This window comes from Ursus arctos, unplaced genomic scaffold (assembly GCF_023065955.2).
Source record: "Ursus arctos isolate Adak ecotype North America unplaced genomic scaffold, UrsArc2.0 scaffold_2, whole genome shotgun sequence".
NCBI lineage: Eukaryota > Metazoa > Chordata > Mammalia > Carnivora > Ursidae > Ursus > Ursus arctos.
Genome location: NW_026622874.1, coordinates 26,307,001 through 26,334,577, shown reverse-complemented (window position 1 = coordinate 26,334,577; position 27,577 = coordinate 26,307,001). Strand labels below are relative to the sequence as shown.

The window sequence follows — 27,577 nt, the reverse complement described above, 5'->3', positions numbered from 1 at the left end:
ATGCATGAGTAAAAAAATCCATTGAAAGTGCAGAGTTGACCAAAGGATTATAATGTAATAGATCACAAGAAGTTTATTCATACGACTTCAGATTCCACATTACAGGTAACATGTAGGAAACTACCAGTTGTCAAGTTTTGGTATAACATCAAAAAAGAATATCCACAATTATCTGTAAAGACTATTGGAATACTCTTCCCTTTCTAAGTACAGATATTCTTTGTGAGGCCAGATTTTCTGCATATGCTTCAACCAAAACAACATATAGCCACAGATTGCAGACAGAAGCAGATATGAGAATCCAACTTTCTTCTGTTAAACCAGACCTTAAAGATATTTTTAAAAATGTAAAACAATTCCTCTGAGGACTTTTAACTAAGCCCTTCTCTCAATGTGCATCAGTCAAAATTCTTCGACTAATAGACTTTATAGTAATGTGATTCATTAAGTGATGAGATTAAAAATTATGTCTAAATGGAACAAGTGAAATTATGCAAAAGCAAATGCAAAGTATAATAGTTGAACATTTCTTTTGACCAAGATTGTGGACTTTTTCTTGTTTTTACTCTCTCTGTAGAAATAGCAAGTGAAGCAGAATCTCCAGGACCTTCCTACTCTCACCTACACAGCGAAAGCTCTATTCCGGAAGACTTGGGCAGCCCTGCCGTTGGGTATATACCGTCTGAGTCTGTAGTTCAGGAGCAGCCAGGGAGTCCAGATCATAGTGTACTTACTGAAGAAATGGTTTTTTCACAAGAACTGGAGTCTTCTATTTCTCCTAGTAAACATGTAAGTTAATATATATTGAATCCTGAAGACTTCTGTAGACAAAAGCCTGTCTAAAAAATATATTATTAACAGTTGTTTTCTTTTTTTTTTAACAGTTATATTCTTGCAATTCATGACAGTGTTGACTATCGCCCATACCTGTAACATATAGTATATGACATTTGAACAGGAGTAAAGATTTTCATTGAATTCTAAAGATTTATAAATATATGAATTTTAGCTTTAGTGGCAGTTATAAAATTATATATTATTAAGTCTACTAATATTGAGGGGATAGGAACTTCTAAAATCTTTTAAGATTTTTATCTATTTATTTGAGAGAAAGAGTGAGAAAGCACAAGCCGTGGTTGGGGGAAACACCAGAGGAAGAGGGAAATGCAGGGGCTCGATCCCAGGATTCTGGGATCACAACCTGAGCCAAAGGCAGACACTTAACTGATGGAGGCACCCAAGTACCCCAGGAACTTCTAAAATCTTGAAAAGATAATTTAAGGTTGGGGCACCTGGCTGGCTCAGCCAGTAGGACACGTGACTCTTGATCTTAGGGTCATGAGTTCGAGCTCCACGTAGGGTGGAGCGATTACTTAAAAAAATAAAACTTAAAAAAGATATTCTAAGTTTAATTTAAATTTAAAGATAATATATGGGGAAAATACAAGTTCTTATTAAAATCTGTATTCTGTCATATAATAGAAACAATAAGATCTTAAACCATACCGTTGTGCCTTTTCTATAATTTAATTAATAACCACCCTTATAAATCAGAATAAAAGTAGTGGTTTCATCTCTTTAAAGCAGACCTGAAATGGTTATTGACTCTCAACTAGAATAATGGTCACTATTAGAATAAGGTTTTCCACATTGTCCCTAATTCTATACTTCATTAAAAAAAACCTGATAAAAACTTAAGCTAGAAACTGAACTGTTTTTATTTTTTAATTTGATTTTATAAAGGAATTAGCATAATATTATTAAATATTAAGTGAACACAAACTTTGTTAAAGTCTCTCTATGTCTAAAAAAAGGAATACACTTAAATTCAGAGTGGAATATCCTTCCTTTGGTAGAGTCTTCATTTCATTGTGGATATGAAGAATGAATTGCATTTCCCCTATTGAAAAATCAGTCAGATTGATGTGTGTTATGGGACCTGAAAGATTTGGAGGAAAAACATTTTTTATCCAATGATCTAATGAAGAACCTTTTCCATACTATGTTGCAAAATATTCCAATGCCTTGCGTGCATACCTGGAAACAGAGGTTTTAGATTATAAAAGATTTCTAATTAAATTATCATGTTAGCAAATTCTTAGTTATCATGTGAAAATCGGCTTGTATGCATAACTGTAGCATGGAATTTAAACCAAACTGTGTTTTTTGACACAATCTTAATACTTCCTGTGAATTGATTAGATCCTACCTAGCTTTGTTACTGAGATTCAGAATAGCCATCATCTGATCAATCTCTAAAAATTAGTTTTTTTCCTCTCAAGAAAATACGTCAAAGAAATAAAACTAGTGTGTCTTAAAGTGGTTTTTATAGTAAAAACTAGTATCTATTGATTGCTTACTTACAAGTATTAGCTAATATGCTGAATGCCTTATGTGGATTATCCTCACGAGAGTTCTACAGATACTGTGTTAAGCCCCACTCTGTAGCTCAGCAGGCTAGGCAGCTTGCCCAAATTCACAGATATAGGAAGTGATGATAGCTAGACATTCTCACTTCCACCTGACGCCAGGGTAGAAATTACATCGTTTGTAATACTCTCTTGTGGACAGTCTTCTTATGCCCTCTTCCCTTCCTCCTTTCCTCTTTTTTCCTTCTTTCTACAAAACTAGTACATATTTATTATTTTTAAGGTTCTTTTTCAGTACCAACTGGTACACAGAACTGTTTAAGGTATACAGCATAGTGGTTTGACATGCATATATTTTGAAATGATTGTTACAATAAATTTAGTTAATATCCCTCATTTCATATAGTAACCAAAAAAATGTCTTTTTCCTTATAATGAGAACGTTTATGCTCCTCTCTTAGCAATTTTCCCACGTACCATATAACAACATTAACTATAGTCACCACATTGTATACTACATCCCTAGGACTTATGTATCTTATAACTGGAAGTTTGTACCTTTGCCCACCTTCACCCAATTCCCCTCACTTCTGGTAACCACAAATCTGATCTCTTCTATGAGTTTTTTTTTTTTTTTTTAAGATTCTACATATAAGTGAGATCATACAGTATTTGTCTTTCTCTGACTTATTTCTCCTAGCACAATGCCTTCAAGGTTTGTCCGTGTTGCAAATGGCAGGATTTCCTTCCTTCATTATTGCTGAATAGTATTCCCGTGTGTGTGTGTGTGTTTTGTGTGTGTGTGTGAGAGAGAGAGAGAGAGAGAGAGAGAGAGCACGCGCATACGCACACACACATACATACACCATGTTTTCTTTATCCATTTATCTGTCAAGGAGAACTACCATATGATCCAGCAACTCCACTTCTGGGTATATTATCTGAAGGAAATTAAATTACTATGTTGAAAAGATACCTGCACTACGTTTAGAATTTTTTTAATAAAAAAAAATGAGGGTAAGGGCGCCTGGGTGGCCCAGGCTTAACCGTCTGCCTTTGGCTCAGGTCATGATATCAGAGTCCTGGGATGGAGCCCCATGTCACCCTCCCTGCTCAGCCGCAAGTCTGCTTCTCTCTCCCCACTCCTCTCTCTCTCTCACTCTCTCTCAAATAAATAAATAAAATCTTTTTAAAAAAATAAGAGGGTAAATATCACTTAAATAGTAGCCACTCCTACTTTATTATAAACATTTTTAAAAAGTATGCTTCTTTATAACTTTTTTCTGTAACTTTAAAAAAATTGAGGTCTTCTCCTTTGTATAATTTGTAAACTGTTTTTACTTTTTTATGTAATAGAGTTATTTAAAAACTCTTTGTAAATAATATCTTTAACTGCTTGGTATCTCGAATGTTAAATAGATTTTACAAATGTATCACAAAACAGTTCCCACTTGGTTTTCTGTTTGAACAGTCACCTCCCAAAAGCTGCACATCCGTGTCAAAGCAGGAGTCTAGCAAAGGAAGTCATAGGACTGGAGGACAGTATCGTCTACCTGTCAAGTCCCATCAACGCTGTTACAGTTGGTCAGATGAGTCATTATCTATGACACAGTCAGGTAAGACTAATAACACAGAGTTAGTTTTCTTTGTATTACATTTGAATTCCTCTTTAATAAGCTTTGTCTATCCATATGTTAGTATAATGTTATCCTTTGTTGCATTTGTGAAGGCTTTTTGCTTGCCAAGATTAAATCACATAATTTCATTGCTTTTCATTGATAATTTTTTCCCTTATTACACAAAATATGACAAACTGTTATATTCTTGGGTTGTTAATGGGCAGTCATTTATTCATCAGACATTTGTTGAATTTTTTTTCTATGTGCCAGATACTGCTTATGTGTTCCCATAGCGCTCTGTGCTTCAGCTTGTTATACCAGACAGCATATAAATTGTAACCAGACTTTACCCGGTGGGTCTCCCTTACTAGCGTATAGACTCCTGGAAAGGAGAGTCTGTATCTTGTTAACAGTTGTCGCGCCAGAACCTAGCAGGTACTTTGCATTGCAAATGACAGGTATTTATTAAATGTTTCTTGAATGAATGAATGATGACCATGAGGAGAGATAGGAAGAGGTAGTGAAGGTTAGTTTAAGTTTCAAAGGAGGAAAGGTAGAGAATAGATTGCAAATAGCAGTGGCGAACATTGTCTATTTTCCTATAACCTCTATGCTACTATAAAACTCTGTGGTATTAGATTATGAAAGAATGAACAGCCTCTATTCTATAAGACTTCAGTCTATAAGATTTGATCTTGGGAAACATGTCTATATAGGCATTGCTCAGTTTATGTAAGGTTCCAGGGATGATTAATACTCTATTTGATGTATGCCTTTGAGCTCATTTTTAGTTTGCATTTGAGAGTAGACATTTAATAGAAGAAAAGTGAAAAATATTATTCTTATTTTGGTTTTTGATCCTTTTCTGTATCCCCTGTTTTTAGTGTTTCAAACGATAACAAATCATGGGATTTTCTGACACCCATATTTATAAAACAACTCTTTTTCTTTGAATAACTGCATAATATTTCAAAGAGTAGATATACCATAAGTTATTTAACCATTTCCCTAGTGATGATCATTCAGATTTTCTCAGAATTGCCAATAATGCTCTAATGAACATCTTCACGTATATATTCTTGTTGAGTATTTCAGTAAGAATAAATTCTTAGAAATGGAATTACTAGGTCAGCCCAGTTGAAGAATGTTGCCTACCATATTTATTTGTTGAAAATTATTATTATTTTATGTATTTGCTTTCCCGTACTCTGGTGAAAAGTTACAGCCAGTGGAATAACATGTCAGTAGACATAAACTTGATACTTGGAAACGTGGATTCTTATCTCGACTCTGTTACTCGCTGGTGACTTTCTCCAACTTTCTTTCCCATATTGGATAATCTTTTCCATCTGTTCCATGGAATAATGTCATAACCATACTTGCATGAGTTACAGACCAAGGATTAATGATAATGTTAATAAGATACTGTTTTATTGATAAAACATAATTCAAGTAAGAATAGTTTTAGAGAAATAGCTCTGAGATTTTTAAACTATGGATGACATCTACCTGTTAATGATGACATCATTAAATGCAGTGTTTGTGGTCAGTTTTAATGTGGTGGAGTTACATAATGCCTTTCTAACTTACGTGATGGAGAGTTTGTTACCAGCCAAATTAATACAGGCCATATGTGTCAAATAATCAGAAACTTAATTTTTTCGATTAGATTATTCTGTCCTTCTTGATGTGTTTAAACCGAAGTATCATTTACCTGTCCCCTCCTCTCTTCCCCACTACCCAAAAACTCCCTACAGGAGGAATTCCATAAAGGCAATAAATTCATCTAGAGATTCTCTTAGCTGTTACTAATGACAAGTACTATGCAGGAATACTGTAGTTGGGCGGATGTATAATATATTCCCATTTACTCTCGTAGACTTTAATTTCCCTTCATTTGTATACTTTGATTTCTTTAGTACTTAAAAACAGAAACATTTTCCAACATCTTTCATCTAAAAACTCCAAGTTTTTCATCATCTGCTGTTAAATCTTCACAACCATAGATGATAAATATTTTTATTAGAATAATCACTGCTGGCATATGCAATTTTTAAAATGTATTAATTTAAAATAATCATTTTGGGACAGGGGCAAAGTTGAAACTGAGTCTGTGGGAATATAATGGTCCTGTATATAATTTTATCAAAGTAATGTCTCAAGTTTTGGAAGCACATAAAAGCTCCTCAAGCTAAAAGAAGCACAATTTTAGAAGATGCAGAGGTATGGGTTTATACTTCATTTTAGAAAGATTTTAATTTTTAAGTCAGCCTGCAGTCCTACTCCCAATTGTTATACTAGAATCATCAATTGAATCTCTATAAAGCCTGCCACTAAGTGTTCAGAACCTTTTACCCCTGAAACTAATTGATTAGTTTTTTCATAAATTAAAAAAAATAATAAGGGAAATAGTTGCTTTCTCCCCACCACTACCGTTTTTAGTTTTAGACCAAAAAATATGTTACCTAAAATATAGCTACATAAAATGTTGGTCTTATATGAGTATGAATCGCCCCACCATTTATTGCACTTTTATGGTAGGTGAGGTGCTGTGCTGTGTGCTTTAGTCACCTTATTGAACTTCACATCAATTCTAGAAATCGGTAGGCGTCAAACACCTTACTGACTACCAGTAGTAGATCTTGAAAATGGCCTTTATTATTATGTTATTTTGTGAATGTTGGTCAGTAAATAGTGAGCTTTGCCCATGCTAAGGGCTCAGTATGATGCCACCGCTGGTATAAGATGTGTGTAACTTTCCAGAGGCACCTTAAATCAGCGGCATAGAAGTGACAGGAGCTTAGATTTCATTATTTCTAATCCAGATATTGGGATCACACTATCACAAAAGACTATAATCCTTTTGCATTTAAATAAATTCCGTAACTAGTTCTTATGCAATTTAATCTGAAATACCTGAAAAACACCTGGTTATTTATGGTGTAATGTAGTGTACATCTGAGTCTTCAGATCTATATACAATAATATTTCTATTGTAATAGTATTTCTATTGCTATTAAATGTCTCATTCAGCATTAGTGTGTGGAAATGATACCATCGTGTGATTTTAGGAGGAAGTGTAAGGAATAGTCATTTTTATTCTATGTAATTTCCATATGTAGTGAAATAAGCAGCTTCTTTCTTCCTTTCTTCTTTCCATCCTCCCTCCATTCCTTCCTTCCTTCCTTTCGTAGCGAAGCAAGGTTTATTGAGCAATAGCAAAGTGATAGTACAAAGCTCCCGAGGAGGGAGGGGACCCAAGAGGGTTGCCCTAAGCAGCATCTTTAAATGATACTATTTCATAGCATGTATGTGGCACTTATTTTAAGGAAATGTCTTTTTCATGATTTTGCTGTGACTGCATATCTACTTTGTGTGTTCGCGTGTTTAGGAAACTATCGGGAAGAAAATAAGATTTAACTAGCTTCATTTCAGTTATTTTAAATATTTTAAGAGCTTCTAAAGAAAGGTTACAGCAGAGTATATTTCTTTTTAATTTCTCTCTTTCCTTTTATGTGGTATTAAGACATCATCTGATGATTCCCAGTCAGTTTAAGGTGACAAAATTTCAGGGTGCCTTGGTGGCTCAGTTGGTTAAGCGTCCGACTCTTGGTTTTGGCTCAGGTCATGATCTCAGGGTCATGAGATCGAGCCCTGCAATTGGGCTCTGCACTCAGTGGGGAGTCTGCTTGGGATTCTCTCTGTCCCTCTCCCTCTCCCCCTTCCCCTGCTCTCTCTCTCTCACACACACACACACGCACACTCTCTCTCTCTCTCTCTAAAACAAATAAATCTTTAAAAAGATAAAATGACAAAATTTCAGGGTGTCTGGATGGCTCAGTTAAGTATCCGACTCTTGATCTCAGCTCAGGTCTTGAGCCGTGGTTGAGTTCAGGTCCTACATTGGGCTTCATGCTGGGCGTGGAGCCTACTTTGAAAACAACAGAAGACAGAATTTCAGTTTGATTTTAATATGACTTAAAAACTATTAACAACTAAGGGGAAGGACAGATAAACATGATTATCTTGTCATCAGGAAATAATTCCTCACAATGTCCAAATTTTACTAATTTACTAATTTCAACTTCTAGTTGCTTATCTCACCAAGACAGGGTACCTTGAGATTTATCTGCAATTTCAAATAGTAAAATTAGAAAGTGAAAATAAATAGGAGGAGACCTTCCCCCCCTCCGCCCCTGCCGCCCAATAGAGATTTAGGGGAAAGGAGGGGGAACGTAAATCACTAATAAATTTTTTTCAAAAGCTCAAATTCCTTAATTTTAAATGTTAGATTGACTTTATTTAATATCACATTGCTGCTTTTCATTAATATAATTGTTATTGAATTAACTATTCTTTTTTAAAGATTTATTTATTCATTTGAGAGAGAGAGAGGGAGCAAGGCAGGCTAGGGGCAGAGGGAGAGAGAGAGAATCTCAAATAGACTCCCTGCTGAGTGTGGAGCCTGAAGCAAGGCTCAGTACCAGGACCCTGAGATCATGACCTGAGCCAAAATCAAGAGTCACCCAGATGCCCCAAGTTAACTATTCTTAAGTTAAAATTAATAAGAGATTTTGTATCTCTTTCAGAAACAACATCTGACCAAAGTGACATTGAAGGTAGGATCAGAGCCCTAAAGGATGAGCTGCGGAAAAGGAAATCAGTTGTGGACCAGCTGAAGAAGGAACAGAGAAAACGGCAGAAGGAAAGATTGAAAGCCCAAGAAGCCAGTCTGATCAAACAGTTAGAGGTTAGACATAGGAGGAAGGGGGTTCAATATCAAGGCAAAAGTATATGTGGAGCCTAAAATGTTTTTAATGTTGTTAATAAAGTAATGGATTAGAACTTTTCAGTATTAGTTTGGTGCCACATTTTAACCTCTTTTTAAACAGTCTGAGCTTATCTAAACAAACTCTTGCTTAAAACATTAAATATTAAAATAATGAATCTTATAATATCAAGTATTAAACAAATATTAAAATCAAGTATTAAAGGGTTTTTTTCTAAATAAGAAAGATTAGGTCTATGAAAGATTGATATCCATGCCCTCTGAAGCAAAGAATCATTAGACAAATAATTCTATTTTTAAAAAAAGATCAATAATTCTAGCTATTGGAATTGTTACTGCCTTTTTAAAAAAATTTGTTTTTTAAGCAGAGTGATATTTCATGCCACACAAGTTTATTAATGTGACTCTTTGTACTATTTCAATGGCTCCAAAATGATAATTCTAAACTTGACTCTTTTCCCAAGCTCTAGTAGCCTTCCCTGATTCTACCCCAGGCTGGAAACCTGGATTTGATAGCTTCCTTATTCTATTTTCTCCTATCCATTTAGTCACCAGATCCCACTGATTCTTTTCTTTATAAATTTTCTTGCTTGTCATTTTCCATTCCAACTGCCATCATGCTGTTTGGAGCCTCATGACCTCTCTGCATAACCTCTTGAATGTCCCTGTCTCTGCTTGCATACCTTCTGCCAGCCTCGTGTTCCTAAAACGCTACATTCATCATAGAATCGATCTAAACTTCCTGCTCCTCACAAGAATTCCTTCTTATGACATCACCAGAGAAGATCATTCAGCTTCTACCTGAACACTTCGAGTAATAAGGAAATTTCAAATTTTCAAGGCAGTTGGTTTCATTGTTGGACTCTAGGTTCTCTAAATGTTAGAAAGCTTTTTGTTATGTTTAGCCAGTATTTCTGTCTTTTTAATGGTCCTTGTTGTGGTCACACCAAATATGTGTTCCTCCTACCTTTATTAGTTTAATCATCAGATATTTAAGTGCCTATTTGTATGCTAGGAACTCAGCTAATCACTTCACACATATTTTTCATTTATCCTCAAGCAACAAGGTATGGCTTTACTGTCCCTGTCTTACAGGTGAGGAAACTGAGTGTCAGGGGGATTAATGATATTCAGGGACACACAGCTCATGAGTGGTAAAGCTAGGATTTTAATATATCTCTAATTCTGAATTTTGTACCCTTACCATTATACTACACTATCTTCCACGTAGAAGATAAGGCTGTAACAGATGTGGAGAAAATAGACATTTACACGGGTACGTGATACAGAGGTGGGAACAGGGATTGTAACTCACACAGATGTTTAGAAATAAGGAAAAGTGGCTAAGGTAGAATGACCACACTGGCAAGATCATGTTGGAAAGTATTGGGAAACAAAATTTAAAAATAAAGATTATGTTCAGGACCTTAGAATCTGACTGAAGAGTTTGGACTTCCAGTCAGCAGTCTTCAGCCTGACCACACATTAGAATTAACTGAGGAGCTTTTTGAAAAATACGAATATTCAGGCTCACTCCCAGAGGTATTAATTGGTCTAGGGTGGGGCCTAGAATTTAAAAGCACTAGTGTAGGTAATGAGGAACCATTGAAAATTAAATGAAATATGCTTAATTGAAAAGCATTGCTCAAAAATGTTCCTTAATGGATATGCCAGCCAGAAAGACCTCTAAAGAAAAGCCATAGGATCCATGTCATTCAACATTTTATTAAATGGTTTACAGACAAGAGAAAATTCTGTATTTAGGTTTTAGAATTATAGTATATGATGGAGAAATACATAATGTATAGCATTTCATATATAATCTTTGGATTTTATTTAGTCACAGATGTAATAAATTAACTACATTCATGTAAGTATAGCTTTCAGATCAGAATTCAGAGGAAGGTAATATGGATAGTGAAAGTTGTAAAAGTAGGGATTTTAGCCCAAGTTTTAGGGGTCTGTAGCAATTGAGTAGCATCCATATGTTCATTCATTCAGTCTTAATATTTATTGACAGCCTTTTTGGGGCCAGACACTCAGTAGGTACTGAACATACAGTGTTAAACAGAACAGCTGTAGTCTCAGATAATGATGTAAAAGTAGGGATTTTAGGCCAGAAAATTAAGAAATATAATAGATGAAGTGCTTCCCTTAGATTTCATCCAAATTAGAATTATACATTAGTGATAATAGATACGGAATGGCTGATAACATTTTTTGTAATTCTGAACTATCATATTCTTAACCACACCCTTCCTTCTTCCTCAAGATTTATATTCCCAAGTATTCCCAAGGATTTGTATTCCCAAGAAGGTGCCATTGAACTCAGCATCATGGCTAAACTTCTTAAAAATAACATGGAAGTATTAGGGCAGCCTTTAAAGAATAATTACATGATCAGCAAAAAAAGTTTTTTAATGTGGCAGAACCTGAAGCATTGCTTCATAGGTATTAAATTTCTGTAGAGTGGAGACTGTCATTTCCTAATTGATTAAGGATTATAGCTATACATCTTGCTTTTACATAGACTATTTCAAGAAGGATCTATGAATAACTATCGATAGCACTCTGGGGAATGACAGTGGTACTGGGAGAAAGATTTTTACATTATATCTTTACTATTTGGATATTTTACCATAAAAAATACTATTTTCTAATTTAAAATAGTTTTTTAAAAATTCTGTATAGTGACTCCTCTGATTTTTCTAAACTTAGTCATATGATGAATTCATTAAGAAAACTGAAGCAGAGCTTAGCCGAGATTTGGAAACATCGCCAACAGCCAAGCCTCAGATTAAAACGCTCTCCTCAGCTTCTGAAAAACCCAAGATCAAGCCCCTTCCGTTACACAGGTAGAAATTTGTGATAACTTATCTATATTCTGCCTTGTTTGAGAAAAGTTTGTGAAAAGCATAAGGAAAGACTCTTAGTAGAACTATCTTTTAAGTAACTGTGAAATTGTAGAAGCAAAAATATTGGTTAATATTTTTATTTTCACTAATTTGTTATGTATGATACAATCACAAATCAAATATATAATAAGGTACCAATTTAAAAATACATTTTGAATTCTGAAATCTGGTGTGGTTGCAATGAAAATAGTATCCTCCAGTATTGCTAGTAGTAGCACTGTAAGTAGATATAGACCTTTTGAAAAGCAGTTTGCCAGTGTTTCAAAAGTAGAAAACAATCTGTAACTTTGACTCAGTAATTCCAACTTCTGGAAACCTAGCTTGAGAAAATATGGTCTACCAGAAGTCTCAATTTACATGAATATGTTTATCATAGCATCCTTTATCTTAATATAACACATTAGAAGCAATCTTTATGTCCAAAAATGAGTGACTAGCCCAGTAAATTATGGTTCTTTCCAGGGATAGAATATTATGCAGCCAGTTACTGCAAATACAGAAGATATTAAGTAGTGACACTCGAGTATATAAGATAGTGTATAAAAAAGTCAGGTTGCAATATTTAAAATAAATTTTGAATAGTGAGTAGGGGGTAAACAGTCAGTGGGACTGAGAAATTGGGGGCATTTCAGAGAGAAGGGCATTCATGAATAACCAAAAGCAGCAAGGAGCTTGGCATATCATAGAAACTAAGCATAATAGGATGTTGCTAAAGTTAGAAGAGACTGGAAAAATATAAACCAAATTATGATAACCTTGAACTCACTCTTTCTTAGTAGTTTCTATTTTACTTTTCAGAAGAGGTGAAGCCTTTGAAGGTTTTTAAAGAAAATATTTAGGGATTTTTCTTTTGTCTGTTACAAAAATAATGTAGACTCATTATAATTATAATTTCACATTACCTGAGTTTGAATCCTGGTTTCAATACCAGCTAGCTATTTAACTTTGTCGGGCAAGTTATTTAATCTCTCTGTGCTTCAGGTTTTTTTAATAGGGATTTGTATCCCTATAATAACACCTGACTAATTAACTTGTTATGAGGGTTAAAAGACTTCACTTAGAGCAGAGCTTAGCATACAATTATCACTATATATTAGTTACTATTGTTATTATTATTATTATTATTAGAATACTGAGGTAAGCAGTAAAAAGAAGAAAAGTTTAAATTATATACCCAACTACCCCAGAATTGCAAATGTCAACAATATTTCTTTTTAGGATTTCTTATGCTTAGATTTTATGTATATTTTTCCATTATATTATAAACTGTAAATTTTCTTTTTAGATTTTTACACAATATACTGTTGAGTGGCTTTTAGTTTTTTTAACCAGGCTATTGGAGGATTTTAATGAGAATGACGCAATTACACTTGTGTTCAGAGAAATCTTTCTGACTACTCTATGAAGGAAAGATAGAAAAGAGTAAGCTTAGAGTAGCAGGGAGAGCGGGAGTCTAAGCCAGGCCTCAAATAATCCATGGTAATAAGAACAGAGATAGTAGATAAATTTAGAAATATTTAAGAAGTAGGGGTGCCTGGCTAGCTCAGTCAGTACAGTATGCAACTCTTGATCTCAGGGTCTCAAGTTTGAGCCCCACATTGGGGGTAGAGTTTACTCTGAAAAAAAAATTATCCTTAGAAATACTTAAAAAATATTTAAGAAGTAGACTTGACTAAGTAAAGTCACGTCTTGATAGTGAAGTAGTAAAAATCTGCTTCAGAATGACTCCCAGGTTTCTCTTAAGTAGTTGGTTGGGTCAAAGTTCTATTAATTTAAATGGAAAATCATATGTTCTTTTGTGGAAGCTTACGATTTTTGTTTTAGAATACTAATTGTGAGGTGGCCATAGTTCACCTAAGGGAAATTATCCAGGAAAGATGTCAGGGTGAGATATATGGCATAAAAATGGTGGTTGACCACAAATATAACAACATCACTCAAAGATACGCATTCAGAGGGAATAAAAGGGAGGCAAGTACTAAATATGATAAAATAGCATTTAAAGGCATTATAAAGAGACAGAGGTAGAAGGCAAATACTGTGACTTCACAAATAAAGAGAAGGCGAGAAAATGAAGAATGTAGCTCTTCCTGTTAACTTAAAGAATAAGAGAGGACAACAGCAGGATGTGGAAGAATGAAGAATTCAGGGGCAGAATTTTGAGGCTCATAGCATACAAGCTAAGGGGGAAAAATCTCCAGGTTGAAGGACTAAAGATTATAGGAAAGAGAATGTATAATTGAGGAGCACCATTGAAGAGGCTCTGGAACTGTTTGAGATTTTAGGAAGAAAGAGGTTCAAATAATCAGCTTTGAGTAAAGGTGAAAGATACCACTTTTTCTTCCCTGCAGATAGGAGGAAAGGCTGTGAATATAGATATATTTGTAGGTGGAAAGTTTGGCGGTAAGGAAGTTCATGTGGGTGGTCTCTGTTTTTCTCACTAAAAGAAGCAAGATCATCTACTGAGAGTGATGAGGGCCAGAAATAGGCTTGATGAAAGTGACAGGGTGGAGGACACCTGTGAAGAAGAGGTAGTTGTCTAGGACTTGACTGCTTTTTTTCACAGGTTATTATAGTATCAGCATACATTTACTTCTGCTCATTAATTTTTCTGTTTCAGATCTGAAACAGCCAAGAACTGGAAATCACTAACAGAATCAGAACGCTCCAGAGGATCATTGGAGTCCATTGCTGAACATGTTGGTATGTAACTAGAAAAAATAATTGTGTTGTGTCTACACAGACTAAGGATTTATGCAAATGCCTCTACAGTTCTTCCTCTACAGCTTTTTGATTAAAAAATAAATTTCTTAAGAGATAATAATTATTGAAATTTTAAGTTACTTTGATATTTTAAAGTGATTTATTGGTTATATATAAATTTTGTAAGTCTTTATTGTCCCAAATTTATGATGAAAAAAATGAAGCATAAAGACATTAATCTAAAAGGGCTGAGCGTATCATTGGCGTCATTAACCAGAGTTTGTAACTGAGTATATATTTTTTAGCCTGTACTATTGTTCAGAGGTTAAGTGGTCATATGTATATTTTTCAACTTAATGCAAAGAAAGGTAAGAATTACTGAAAATAAAATATAGTTCAATGAGGAAATAACACTGAGACATAAAAAAGCCTACTCAACAAGCAACGACAAAATAGAGATTTGAATTAAAAACTTTTAATTCTTGGTTTGTTAGCTTATCACATTTTTTTCCCCTTCATTTTTAGCTCTTAAAATGCTATATTTGGGGTGTCTGGGATCGAGCCTCACATTGGGTTGTGTGCTCAGCAGGGAGTCTGCTTATGGATTGTCTCTCTGCCCCTCCCCCAACTCGAGTTCTCTTTCTCTCTCTCTCTAATAAATAAATCTTTTTAAAAAAATGCTGTATGTGCAGAAATAGTTTTCTTTTTTCTTGTGTTTTTTTACATTTGAGAGTTTAGTTTAAGTCCCCGGGAAAATTCATTCTTCTTGAAGTGTATACAGAAGTGTATTTGTCCTTCCTTCATTGTTTTCTATATGAAATATGTATGTAATATCCATTGTACAGTTCTGGTTTTGCATGGTTTAAGGATGATCATGCAAATCAATGTCTCCATAAACTTACAGCCATTTTTCTTCACTTTATAAGTTAAGACAACATTTAAGAAATTGTTTCAAACTTTAAATTTTCAATCACTCTAAATGTTCTGGTTATTATTGGTACAATATATTCTCTTAAAGGAAAAACTTACCTTATATGGTAACCAAAGCAGGTTATAGTTATTGCCCAGAGTTTTTCCTCATAAAGATTTGGCTTTTATTTAGCCTTTGGTTCTAGAAGTTCAAAGATTGTAATTAAATAATTTTGATAATGATTTTTTCTTTTCCTTTAAGATGCTGCATTGGCAGGTTCTGAGAGATCAGTATCAGAAAGGTCTTTATCTGCATATGCAAAGAGAGTGATTGAATTGGATAGACAAACAGAAGAGCATTTTCAGACTTCATCTCCAATTCTTAGATCATCAAGGAGAACCAGAGCAGAATCTGGAGATTCTCTAGAAAATGTACCTTCATTACCTCTTCTCAAAGAATTGAATGCCCCCAATAGAATTCTGGATGTGTCAGATGCCAAGGTTGAAGAAGACTCTAGTCAAAAATCAGAAATACAAGAAGTAGACTATACAAAACTAGAGACGAGTGTGATTGAAGATGCCTATTCGAAACAATCTAGGAAGTCTGATGTCTTACTGAAACTAGACCTGGAACAGGGAGATTCATCTGAAATTCTTTCAAGGAAAGATCTTCCTTTAGAGTCTGTAAATGTTCAGAAGGACTTAGTTAGATTAGCCATTGAAAATCTTCATAGAAAAGAGTTCAAAGAGAAAGAGTCAGATCAAGATACGGATCATAGTCCAAACATCCAATCAGAAAAAGACATTCAAGAACAGAAGAACATAAAAGAAAGGGACTTGTCTTCATTAGAGCATCTTTTTGCTCCTAAAGAGATATCATACGCTGAAGGTTTTGAAGTGTCTTCTTTTAAGAAAGACATTTCAGCTGAATTGTACAAAGATGACTTCGAGGTGTCATCTTTGTTGTCACTCAGGAAAGACTCTCAGTCTTGCAGAGACGAATCACAGCCATCCAGGAACTCTACAAGTAGAGCCATTAGCTTGGGCAGTGATGATGAAATCAGTGAGTGCCTCAGTGAGAAAAGCCTTTCTGTTCATAGCAGTGTCCACTCTGAGAGGCTGTTGGAACTCAAGTCCCCTACTGAGCTTATGAAAAGTAAGGAGCGCAGTGATGTAGAGCATGACCAGGGAGTTACAGAACCCCCTTCCTTGGTTTCAGTTTCCGTGGCAGAGGAGTTACGTGATTTCCACATCGGCGATAGGGTGTTGATTGGCAATGTTCAGCCAGGAACTCTTCGATTCAAAGGTGTGACTAGTTTTGCTAAAGGATTTTGGGCTGGAGTGGAGTTGGATAAAGCTGAAGGAAATAACAATGGAACATATGACGGCATTGTATACTTTGTGTGCAAAGAGAAGCATGGTATTTTTGCTCCTCCTCAAAAAATATCTCACATTCCAGAAAACTTTGATGACTATGTAGACATAAATGAAGATGAAGAGTCTTACTCAGATGGACAGTATCAATACTATAGTCAAGAACAAAAAGATACAGCAGATTCCAAGTTTGATAGAGAAAAGGAGGCTGTTGAATATTTTTATGAGGACTCGCAACCTAGTATGCACGATATAGAAGCCTCACTTGATAGAAGCCTTAAAATAGAAACAGACAACATTCAGGACATTTCAGGGGTATTTGAAGCCCATGTTCACCAGCAGTCTTCGGTGGATTCACTGATTTGTTCAAAGGAAAACAAAGACCTTGTTTCTGGTGCCACAGAAAAGGTTTCCATTGCTCTAGAAGGTGTTACTTTAGATAATAACTGTTCTGAAGAGTTAAAGAAACAACAGCAGTTTACAGAAAAGGAGGAGAACCTATATCCGGAGGTGTCAGAAAAGCTTTCTACTCCACTTTTGGATCTTTTAACAAGAGAAAAGAACCAATTGGAAGCCCAGCTGAAGTCCTCACAAAGTGAGGGGGAAAAGTCAGAGCAACAGCTAGGAAAAGTCAGCTTACTGACGGACAGTTTACTGACAGTCTTTGTGAAGGACACAGTCAATCAACTACAAGAAATCAAAAAAGCTAGGAATGAGAAAATCCAGCTTAGCAATCAGGAGCTTCTTGATGATGATCAAAAGAAAGTACCACCCCAAGCCCTATCCCCAAATCTTGAGGAACAGTCATCAAGTGTTCCAGGTTGCTTCTTAAGGTCTGAATTGGAAGATGAGAAAGAAGAGATTTCTTCACCAGATATATGCCCCAGACCTGTAAGTATTTTATCTAGACAGAATGTCAAGTAACCTTATCTTTGTAGTGCATTTTAATTCTGTAGCTCCTGATGGGTTTTTTGTGACATATTATTTATTAGATAAAAATCACTGTACTAGTTTTTAAAGGCCTTGTCGCTGTTTTTCTGTCTGAAGTATAATTGTCCTCTGTTATGTCATGAGTGGTCACTATAGGGTTGTCACAAACACTAGCAGCTTTATGCTGGATTGATGACCCTCGTGTGTAGTCCACAGGTTAGAGTCTCTTCCAGATTCACTGAACAGATTTATTTCATGCAGCTTTCCAGTGGTTCTCAATCCAGTTCCTTTTTTGCCTATGAAATTTTTTGTCCACCTAGCTACTCAGTTACCCTGCAGGTATTACCAGTTGTGATGTTGATTCTGGTAAAACTGAAATATATCCACTATGACATATACTCAGACCATCAGCTTACTTAGGTTGCCCGTGGACAGTTGAACAAAAGTAATGATTTTGAGTAACTTGAGCCAGATAATCAGGAAAGGTGAGAAATTTCGTATACCATTTCCACACCCCACAGATAGGAGAGTGCCTCAGAAACAAAATGATGATTCAAAAAGAAAAAACTAATCAATAAACATTTTATAAAAATTCAGTTTTAAGGCTTATGTAAGCACAATAATGGGAAACAGGATAGTTTTTCCTTAAATTGTTAATTAGTAACCACCATATTGTTTTTGTTTTGCTTATAGAGAAATAATATACAAATTTTGCTTTTGCTTTGTCTTTAAAAAATATACAAATTAGTAACCACCATATTGTTTTTGTTTTGCTTATAGAGAAATAATATACAAATTTTGCTTTTGCTTTGTCTTTAAAAAATATACAAATTTTGCCTTTGCTTTGTCTTTAAAAAAAAGAAAAAACCCACATGAGTGATCCGAGGTCACTAAATGGTGCTCTATTTGAATGGTTCCATTTCTGTAGGAGAGTCCAGTATTTGGTGCCAGTGGGCAGGAAGAACTTGCGAAGAGACTTGCTGAACTTGAGATCAGCCGGGAATTCCTGAGTGTGTTAGGAGACGATCAAGACTGGTTTGATGAAGACTTTGGCTTGAGCTCTTCTCACAAGATCCCCAAAAATAAGGCAGAAGAAACAATTGTACCTTTAATGGCAGAACCTAAAAGAGCTCCCCAGAAGCCATGTGAAACACTACTGGCAGTCCCACATACTACAGAGGAAGTGGAAATTCTTGTACATAATGCAGCGGAAGAACTCTGGAAATGGAAGGAATTAGGTCATGATCTTCATAGTATCAGTATTCCTACAAAACTGCTTGGCTGTGCCAGTAAGGGTCTAGATATAGAAAGCACTAGTAAAAGGGTTTACAAACAGGTATGTGATGTGGAAGGATAATTCTAATTTTTAAATTTATCTCCGTTGTCTGAAATTTGGATTCTTACCCATTTTATTTTATTTTTCTCTATCAAGGCGGTTTTTGATTTAACAAAAGAGATTTTTGAGGAAATATTTGCAGAGGATCCCAACTTAAATCAGCCTGTCTGGATGAAGCCATGTAGAATCAACTCCAGTTATTTCCGACGAGTGAAAAATCCAAATAACCTTGATGAAATCAAGGTAAACTGCAAACTAGAGAGTATCTCCTTTTTTGACTTGCTGTTCATTTATGCAGATCTATAAATGCCATGAAAGCAGGTACTCTTCTGTGTTATTCACCCTCTGTCCTCAAGGCCTGTCACATAGTGGGTATTCAATAAATGTTCGTTGATTCATTGAATCCATGAGCAGTGGAGGGATGAGGGAGAGGGAATCCTGAATCCTCAGGATTTTGCAAAGCATAATTTTAACAGTCATTTCCTACATATACATAACTTATAATACTTAAGAAAATATTAGGAGGGGCGCCTGGGTGGCGCAGCGGTTAAGCATCTGCCTTCGGCTCGGGGCGTGATCCTGGCGTTCTGGGATCGAGCCCCACATCAGGCTCCTCCGCTATGAGCCTGCTTCTTCCTCTCCCACTCCCCCTGCTTGTGTTCCCTCTCTCGCTGGCTGTCTCTATCTCTGTCGAATGAATAAATAAAATCTTTAAAAAAAAAAAAAAAAGAAAGAAAGAAAATATTAGGAAATAGGGAGATAAATTATTGCCATTCATTGGAGTTTTAGGTAAATTTTTGTCAATTTAGAGATAGGTATTCTAGAAGTACACCTGAAAACATGTCATATATCAAACATGCCAGCCCTAGACAGGTGTTACCTTTTCATCTTTGATTTTGGAGGTTTCAAATTAGTAATGTGGTTTTGAAATGTGTGCGATAGTAATATGATATATAAAATATATTATTTGTTATCTAAGAAGCCCCTGAAAAGATTAAGTGCCCTGAAGCTACAGTGACTCCCAACAAAACTTTAGAGTCACATTGGTGGGAATCTCTGCCTGTTCACAAGTTTCTTTAATATAGCAAAGGTTGTATTTCCAGTGCAGTGCCTCTCAAACTGTAGTGTGAATATGAATAATCTGGAGATTTTGTTAAAAATGGAGATTCTTACTCAGTAGGCCTGGAGCAGGACTTGAGATTCTGCACGTTTAACAGGTTCCTTAGTGATGCAGATGCTGTTGACCCTAGAACCACTCTGAGTAGCCAGGCTCTTGAGTTGTGTTTTCCAGGCTTTATTTGATCATAGAAAGCTTATTTTTCCCACAGATAGCATACCTCTAACTATAATTGATCCTTGAACGTTGTCGGCGGCGTTAGGAATGCCAACCCCCTACTCGACTGAAAATCTTTAGCTCCTTGTCAGTAGCCTACCAGAAACCTTACCGATAATGTAGTTGACACATATTTTGTATGTTATACATATTATATACTGTATTCTTACAATAAAGTAAGCTAGAGAAAAGAAATGTTAAGAAAATCTTAAGGAAGAGAAAATACGTTTATGGTACTGTTATGTATTCATTGAAAAAAATCCGTGTATAAGTGGACCCACACAGTTCAGACCTATGTTGTTCAGGGGTCAACTGTACTCATCTTACTGGTGTATTTTCTTGCTCATCGAGGAGTGTATGTGGACTGTTAAAATACAGTAAAGAACACACACAATATTCTGGTATATAATGTGGAGGCATTGCCTAAACAATTTAGTCTTTTTTTTATTAAAATATAGCTAACATACAACATTATATTAGTTTCAGGTATATGACATAATGATTCGATATTTGTATATATTGTGAAAAGGTCACCATAACAAGTCTAGTTAACATTCATCATCACATACAGTTACAGATTTTTTTGTGTGATGAAAAATTTTAACATCTGCTCTCTTAGCAACTTTCAAATAACAATACAGTATTAACTACAGAGAGCTTTTGAAAATATTTTGTCTCATAGAACACCAACAGATGTTTATGAGATGCAGTGTATGCTTACATCGAAGTTAGGCAGCCTGTGGCCCACAGGCCAGATGCAGCCTACCACCTGTTTTTATAAATGACGTTTTATTGGACCAGCCACACCCATTTGTTTAAATATTGTCTATGGCTGCCTTCCTGCTGTAAAAGCAGAGTTGAGTAGTTGTAACAGAGACCACATGGCCCACAAAGCCTAAAATTTTAATAGTCTGGCCCTTTACTGAGGTTTGCTGACCCCCGCTTAAATTGAAGTAAGTAGTGCCAAAAAAAAAGTTTTCAAAGATTAATGTGATTCATTAAAAAAAAACCAAACTTTAAAATGATTTTCAACTTTGAGGAACAGAGTATCAGAACCACCTGGGGAGCTTTTTCAAAACACAGGTGTGCTCCATTTCTTTCAGCCCTCCAAAGTTGATACATCCTTGAGAGAGAGAGAGAGAGAGAGAGAGAGGAGGTAGAGTTTGGGGACACATTGGTTTGGGAGTCTTCCCAAATGATTCTGATTCATAAATGTATCTTTTCCCCCATCACGAACATTGTTTTTTAACAGAACAACCACAAAAAGTAGTAAAAACCCAAATTATTTTATTAATAACAGAGAAAAATAAGTTGAAATAAGACAAGATACATAATATGTTATCAACAGTCATCAGAACGCATATATCAATATAACACACAATGATGCTACCCACCAATTTCAATATTTAAATAGCATTTTATAAAGTTTCTTTTAAGGGTAATAGTTTAAATATTGTTAGTAATATTAGGCTCTTTATGCTGAAGTGTTGATTAATATTTTTTTAGTTAAACAAATTCAGTCATGGTGCTTCAAAATACACTGTCCTAGCCAAAACCCATACTTGGCTCACATGGCCTTGCTTCCACCATTTATATGGGACTTTTCAGGTGCAGAGATTTATTTTATGCTTCCTTTAGTAGTTCTGCCAGCTTGAAGTTAGCTGGTGGTGGTTCTTGGGTAGAGGGGACTCTAAAGTGATTTTTCTTTGCAGATTCATCAATGGGTTTTACTTTTGTGTGTTGTGTAAAAACAAAAATTCTTTAACTGAATAAAGTCTGAGCATTTGGAATGCTTTTTTCTTCAGATTGCTAAGTGGAACTGTAAGTGGAAGAAATTCATATGATCTTTTCTTATGAATACCATATTCTTAGTATAAATCTGCATTATAAGCACTCAATCTCAGGAGCTTGGTTGTTTATGTTTCATTTCCACGTCTTATTTTCACAGAACTTCATAGCCACAGAAGTACTCAAGTTGTTTAGTCTTAAAAAGGAGCCAAACCACAAAACAGATTGGCAGAAAATGATGAAATTTGGAAGAAAGAAAAGAGATCGAGTGGATCATATCCTGGTCAGTGCATATAACTGAAATATTTTTATATTGACTGTCTCTTCTAAAATTGGAATGTAATTAGAGTCTAAAAAGAAAGGGAAGGGGCGCCTGGGTGGCTTAGTAAGTTAAGCATCCAACTCTTGGTTTCGGCTCAAGTCTTGATCTCGAGGTTGTGGGATCGAGCCCTGCATCAGGCTCTGTGCTCAGTGCGGAATCTGCTTCAGATTCTCTCTCCCTCTCCTTCTCATTTACCCCCTCTCTCTCAAATAAATACATAAAATCTTTTTTTAAAAAAGGGAATATAATTGATCTTAAGTTTATGATAGTAAAGCCTTAAATCCTTCATTTGCTGCATTTCTGCCCCTCAGTTTTGGAACTTGCTTTCTTTTGAACTTAGTAGATGACTATTTAACTTAACAGTAGTTTGTGCGTGTGGAGAATTTGAGAAATAAAAAGCTGAGTGGAAGCAAAGTTTAAGACACTGAATTAAAGAGAGACCAGTGTAGATTCTGGGGCCAGATTGCCTGAGTTTAAATCCCTTTTCTGCCACCTCCCTGGTGTGTAATCTTGGATAAATTGTCTAACCTCTTTAGGTCTCATTTCCCTGTCTGTAATCTACCAATACAGTTATTAAGAGCATTAAATGAGTGTTTATATATGTATATAGAGAGCAGTTCCCTGTATATAATAACTCAGTAAGTACTAGTTGTTATCATTTTGTCATCATTATTATTATATAGAGCTTTAGCTGGATAGGATTTATTCCGTTTTGTGATTTATTTCTCTAGCATTAGAAAAATGTTTATCAAGGTGCCTTGGCTCAGTGGGTTAAGCATCTGACTCTTGATCTCAACTCAGGTCTTAATCTCAGGGTCATAAGTTCAACCCCTGCATTGGGCTCCATGCTGGGCATGGAGCCTACTTTAAAAATATATATATATATCAAACAAAAAAAGAAAGAAAGAAAAACGAAAGAAAAAAAGGTCTTTCATCCTTTTCTTTCTTCCGTAAAAGAACATTAAGTAATAGCAAACTTTAGGAAACTCATTACTTGATTCAGGTTTATCTCTATAGACATTTTCACTCTGGACTGTCTATCCTGTTTATATTTATATTCATATAATGAAAAACGAGTGTAATAATCAGTTTTCCCTAAGTATATGCCTTTCCATTGCTTCATTTGCTCAGTAACAGCTATGCTGGATAAACATTTATTTAGTGTTTTATAGCTTGCCATTCTTTTTCATGCATTTTTCATGCATGTAAAAAGTGGCAAACTATAAAACATAGTAATTATAGGAGGTAGGAAGGACTCATGTTACTCTGTTTTATAAATGAGGAAGTTTAGACTCAAAGATATTAAGTGACTTGTCCAGCAAATGAGAGCCAAGATTTTACCCAACTAGTTCTTCATAGATCTTTGCATCTCAAGAATGTGAACTTGTTCTCGTATTTCAACAGTGGCTTAAAGTTTGAGTTATTGTTAATTTCCAAGATGTTACTTCCAGCACTTCTTTAGTAATTAAGAAAGCATGTCAGGGGCACTTGGGGGTTTAGTTGGTTAAGCATCTGCCATTGGCTCAGGTCATGAGCTCAGGATCCTGGGATTGAGCCCCAGGTCAGGCTCGCTGCTCAGTGGGGAGTCTGCTTGCCCCTCTCCCTCTGCCCCACCGCCCTGCTAATGCTCTCTCTGTCACTCTTGCAAATAAATAAATTCTTTAAAAAAAAAGATTTTATTTATTTGAGAGAGAGCACAAGTGGTGCCCAGGGGGAGGGGCAGAAAGAAAGAGAGAGAAGCAGACTCCCTGCTGAGCACAGAGCCTTACCCCAGGGCTTGATCCCAGGACCCAGGGATCATGACCTGGGCCAAAGGCATATGCTTCAACTGAGCCACCCAGGTGCCCCTCAAGTAAATAAAATCTTAAAAAAAAAAAAAAAGAAGAAAGCATGTCAAGAAACATTCATTTATCCTTCTATCAGTTAAATTGATCACATCTCTATAAATCATCTCAGTGTACATATTTGAGTCAAGAACTGTGTTAATTAAGGATGACGTGACATTAGTAAGCTAGACAGGCATAGAGCCTGCCTTCATGGATTTACAGTTTGCTGTCAGAAACTAGCCATTAATATATATTTTACACATGTGTGTAATTCTAAATTAAATGATAAAAATAGAGGAATAGGGAGCTGTTGTAAAAGCATAAACCAGAGGAAACTGATCTAATGAGGATGGTCAGGGCAGGCTTCCCTGAGGAAGTGACGTTTGAGGTGAGATCTTAAAGACGAATAAGCATCACCTGAGTTCTGAGATAGAAGAACAATTCAGAGGGAGCAAACCACATTTGCCAAGACCTGTATGAGGAGGAGCATGGGTTTGAACTGAAATGTTAGTGGTTGGAGGTGACATAAGATAAAACTGGAGAGGTGGAGTCTATATCATACTCCAGTGTTTTGTAAGCCATGTTAAGGGTTTGGGATCTTATTGTAAAAGCAAGGAGTTTAAGCAAGAGAAATTACAAGACCAGATTTGCAGTTTTAAAAATGCTGGGAGAATGGGGCGCCTGGGTTAAGCATCCGACTCTTGATTTCAGCTCAGGTCATGATCTCAGAGTTGTGGGATCGAGCCCCATGTCAGGCTGCCCGCTCGGGCGAGGAGTCTGCTTGAGATTCTCTCTCTCCCTCTCTGCCCCTCCCCCCAAAATAAAAATAAATAAATAAATCTTTAAAAAATAGATAGATTTTATATCTATCTATCTATCTACTGGGAGAAGGCTTCAAAAGGAGCAAGTGCGTAGGGGAAACTAGCTAGAAGATACTGTCTATATGGCGCAAGTGGCTGCTGTTTATTACAGCAAAGCTTCTTTGCTACGTTTCTCTTGAGCGCATGTCAGAGTAGATGAGCCAGTTCAGAAGGACATAGAGAGTGAAGGTGTATTACGTACGGCCTCCAGCTAGTTAGAGGCAGCTTTCACTTCACATGGTTATAAAAACGTCATCTTACTAGTGAAAGGATTAAATACATTGGAGGGGGAGGCAACAATATGGAGGCATCTTCAGACTGGAATTATTAATCAGAAATGACAGGTAATCTATCTCACAAGTGAACAATAAGCAAATTGGTTTGTGGCTCTTTATTTATTTATTTATTTATTTATTTATTTTTACTTTAATGATTTTTTATTATATTATGTTAGTCACCATACAGTACATCGCCAGTTTCCGATGTAAAGTTCAATGATTCATTAGTTGCGTATAACACCCAGTGCACCATGCAATACGTGCCCTCCTTACTACCCATCACTGGTCTATCCCATTCCCCCACTCCCCTCCCCTGTGAGGCCCTCAGTTTGTTTCTCATGTTTCATTCCCCCTTCTGATTACCCCCCTTTCTTTATCCCTTTCTTCCCCTACTGATCATCCTAGTTCTTATGTTCCATGATGAGAGAAATCATATGATAATTGTCTTTCTCTGCTTGACTTATTTCACTTAGCATTATCTCCTCCAGTGCCGTCCATGTTGCAGCAAATGTTGAGAATTCGTTCTTTCTGATAGCTGAGTAATATTCCATTGTATATATGGACCACAACTTCTTAATCCAGTCATCTGTTGAAGGGCATCTCGGCTCCTTCCACGATTTAGCTATTGTGGACAATGCAGCTAGGAACATTGGGGTGCATATGGCCCTTCTCTTCACTACGTCTGTATCTTTGGGGTAAACACCTAGTAGTGCAATGGCTGGGTCATAGGGTAGCTCAATTTTTAACTTTTTAAGGGACCTCCACACTGTTTTCCAGAGTGGCTGTACCAACTTGCATTCCCACCAACAATGTAGGAGAGATCCCCTTTCTGGTTTGTGGCTCTTTATTAGATGTACCAAAAAAACAGGATACTGTTCTTAGATGGCAGAGGCTTCCAAAGGTGCCAAATAGGGTCACTTAAACAGAAACATCTGTCTCTCTGGCAGTTCTCAGAAAATTCTCAAATAGCAAACACAAATTTCTTTTGCTCACATAAGATAATTATAGCTCAGGTGAGGGCGATGCCTGTGTATAACAATTCAAGAGATTTAGGAGTTGGGAAATAGTAACATATTTTATGTGAATATCCCCTTTGCTCATCACAAAATACTTTTCACCTTCCTACAGAGAGACCTGGACCTATGTAACTTGTTTCAAGAGTTCACTCGTCTTTTTTTTTTTTTTTCCCACTCTTCTTAATGTGTAGCTAAATGGTACTGTTAGCTCCTAGAGTTAATTATTAAGAAATACTAAATAAACTTTTCTCCCACAATTAGATTCAGCCAGCCTAGCACTTGGAGATTCTAATGTTTTTGCGTTTTGAAGAGATTGAGATTCAAAACAACAATTATTTTAAAAGAGTTATTTATTTATTTTAGAGAGAGAGAGCAAGCACACGTGCGCAAGCATGAGAGGCGGGGCAGAGGGAGAGAGAAATTTAAGCAGACTCCATGCTGAGTGCTGAGCGCTAAGCGCTGAGCCTGTCGCAGGGCTCGTTCTCATGACCCTGGGATCATGACCTGAGCCAAAACCAAGAGCCAGCTGCTTAACCAACTGTGCCACGCAGGCACCTCTCAGAATTGAACCACGTGAACCAAAAATTCTTTTCTCAGTACAAAATAAAAATCATGTTTATTAGAAAATAATCATGCTTATTTTAGAAAATTTAGAAAATACTGATAAATCAAAAGAAAATCATGATAATCTCATCATCTAAATAGCTTTTAATATTGTGATGTATGGTCTTAGAGTCTTTTTATACAAAGAATTTTTTAAACAAATGAAATCATCATCTCTTTTGTTATCTGATTTTTTTCCTTAATAAAATGAACGATTTTTTGTCACTAAATGTTCCTGTTTTATATCACTTTTAATAACTTTGTACCATTTTATTTTTCTGAAATATAGTATTCCATTGAATGGATGTACCATTATTTAACCAGTCAATTTTTTTGCTAAACAGTGTTGTAATAAATATCTTGCAGTATGACATTTTTGTACTTATTTCCAATAATTTCCTTAGGATAAACTCCTAGAAGTAGAATTTTAGAATTGCTGATTAAAAGTATATGCAGAATGTTAAGGCTTTCATATGTGTTGTCGAATTGTTCTCCAAAAAGTTTGTACCAGTTATACATAACTCACAAGCATGATACAAGAGTGGAGGTTCTCACCTTTGCCAATACTAGCTGTTACCAATTTTTTAATCTTTACCAAAAGAATAAG

General features: G+C 35.8%; 1 protein-coding gene across 4 annotated transcripts in view; it reads left to right on the top strand.

Moving 5' to 3' along the window:
* Positions 1-27,577, top strand: part of CEP350 (centrosomal protein 350) — a 150,504-nt gene that overhangs the window by 111,061 nt on the left and 11,866 nt on the right. For all 4 annotated transcript variants that reach the window (XM_044387853.3, XM_026509152.4, XM_044387852.3 and 1 more), the window contains 9 exons: positions 578-789; positions 3,841-3,985; positions 8,578-8,738; positions 11,496-11,632; positions 14,313-14,395; positions 15,567-17,569; positions 18,537-18,944; positions 19,041-19,187; positions 22,226-22,348. In XM_044387853.3, the coding sequence (XP_044243788.2) occupies positions 578-789; positions 3,841-3,985; positions 8,578-8,738; positions 11,496-11,632; positions 14,313-14,395; positions 15,567-17,569; positions 18,537-18,944; positions 19,041-19,187; positions 22,226-22,348 (3,419 nt within the window). The remainder of the gene's footprint in view (positions 1-577; positions 790-3,840; positions 3,986-8,577; positions 8,739-11,495; positions 11,633-14,312; positions 14,396-15,566; positions 17,570-18,536; positions 18,945-19,040; positions 19,188-22,225; positions 22,349-27,577) is intronic.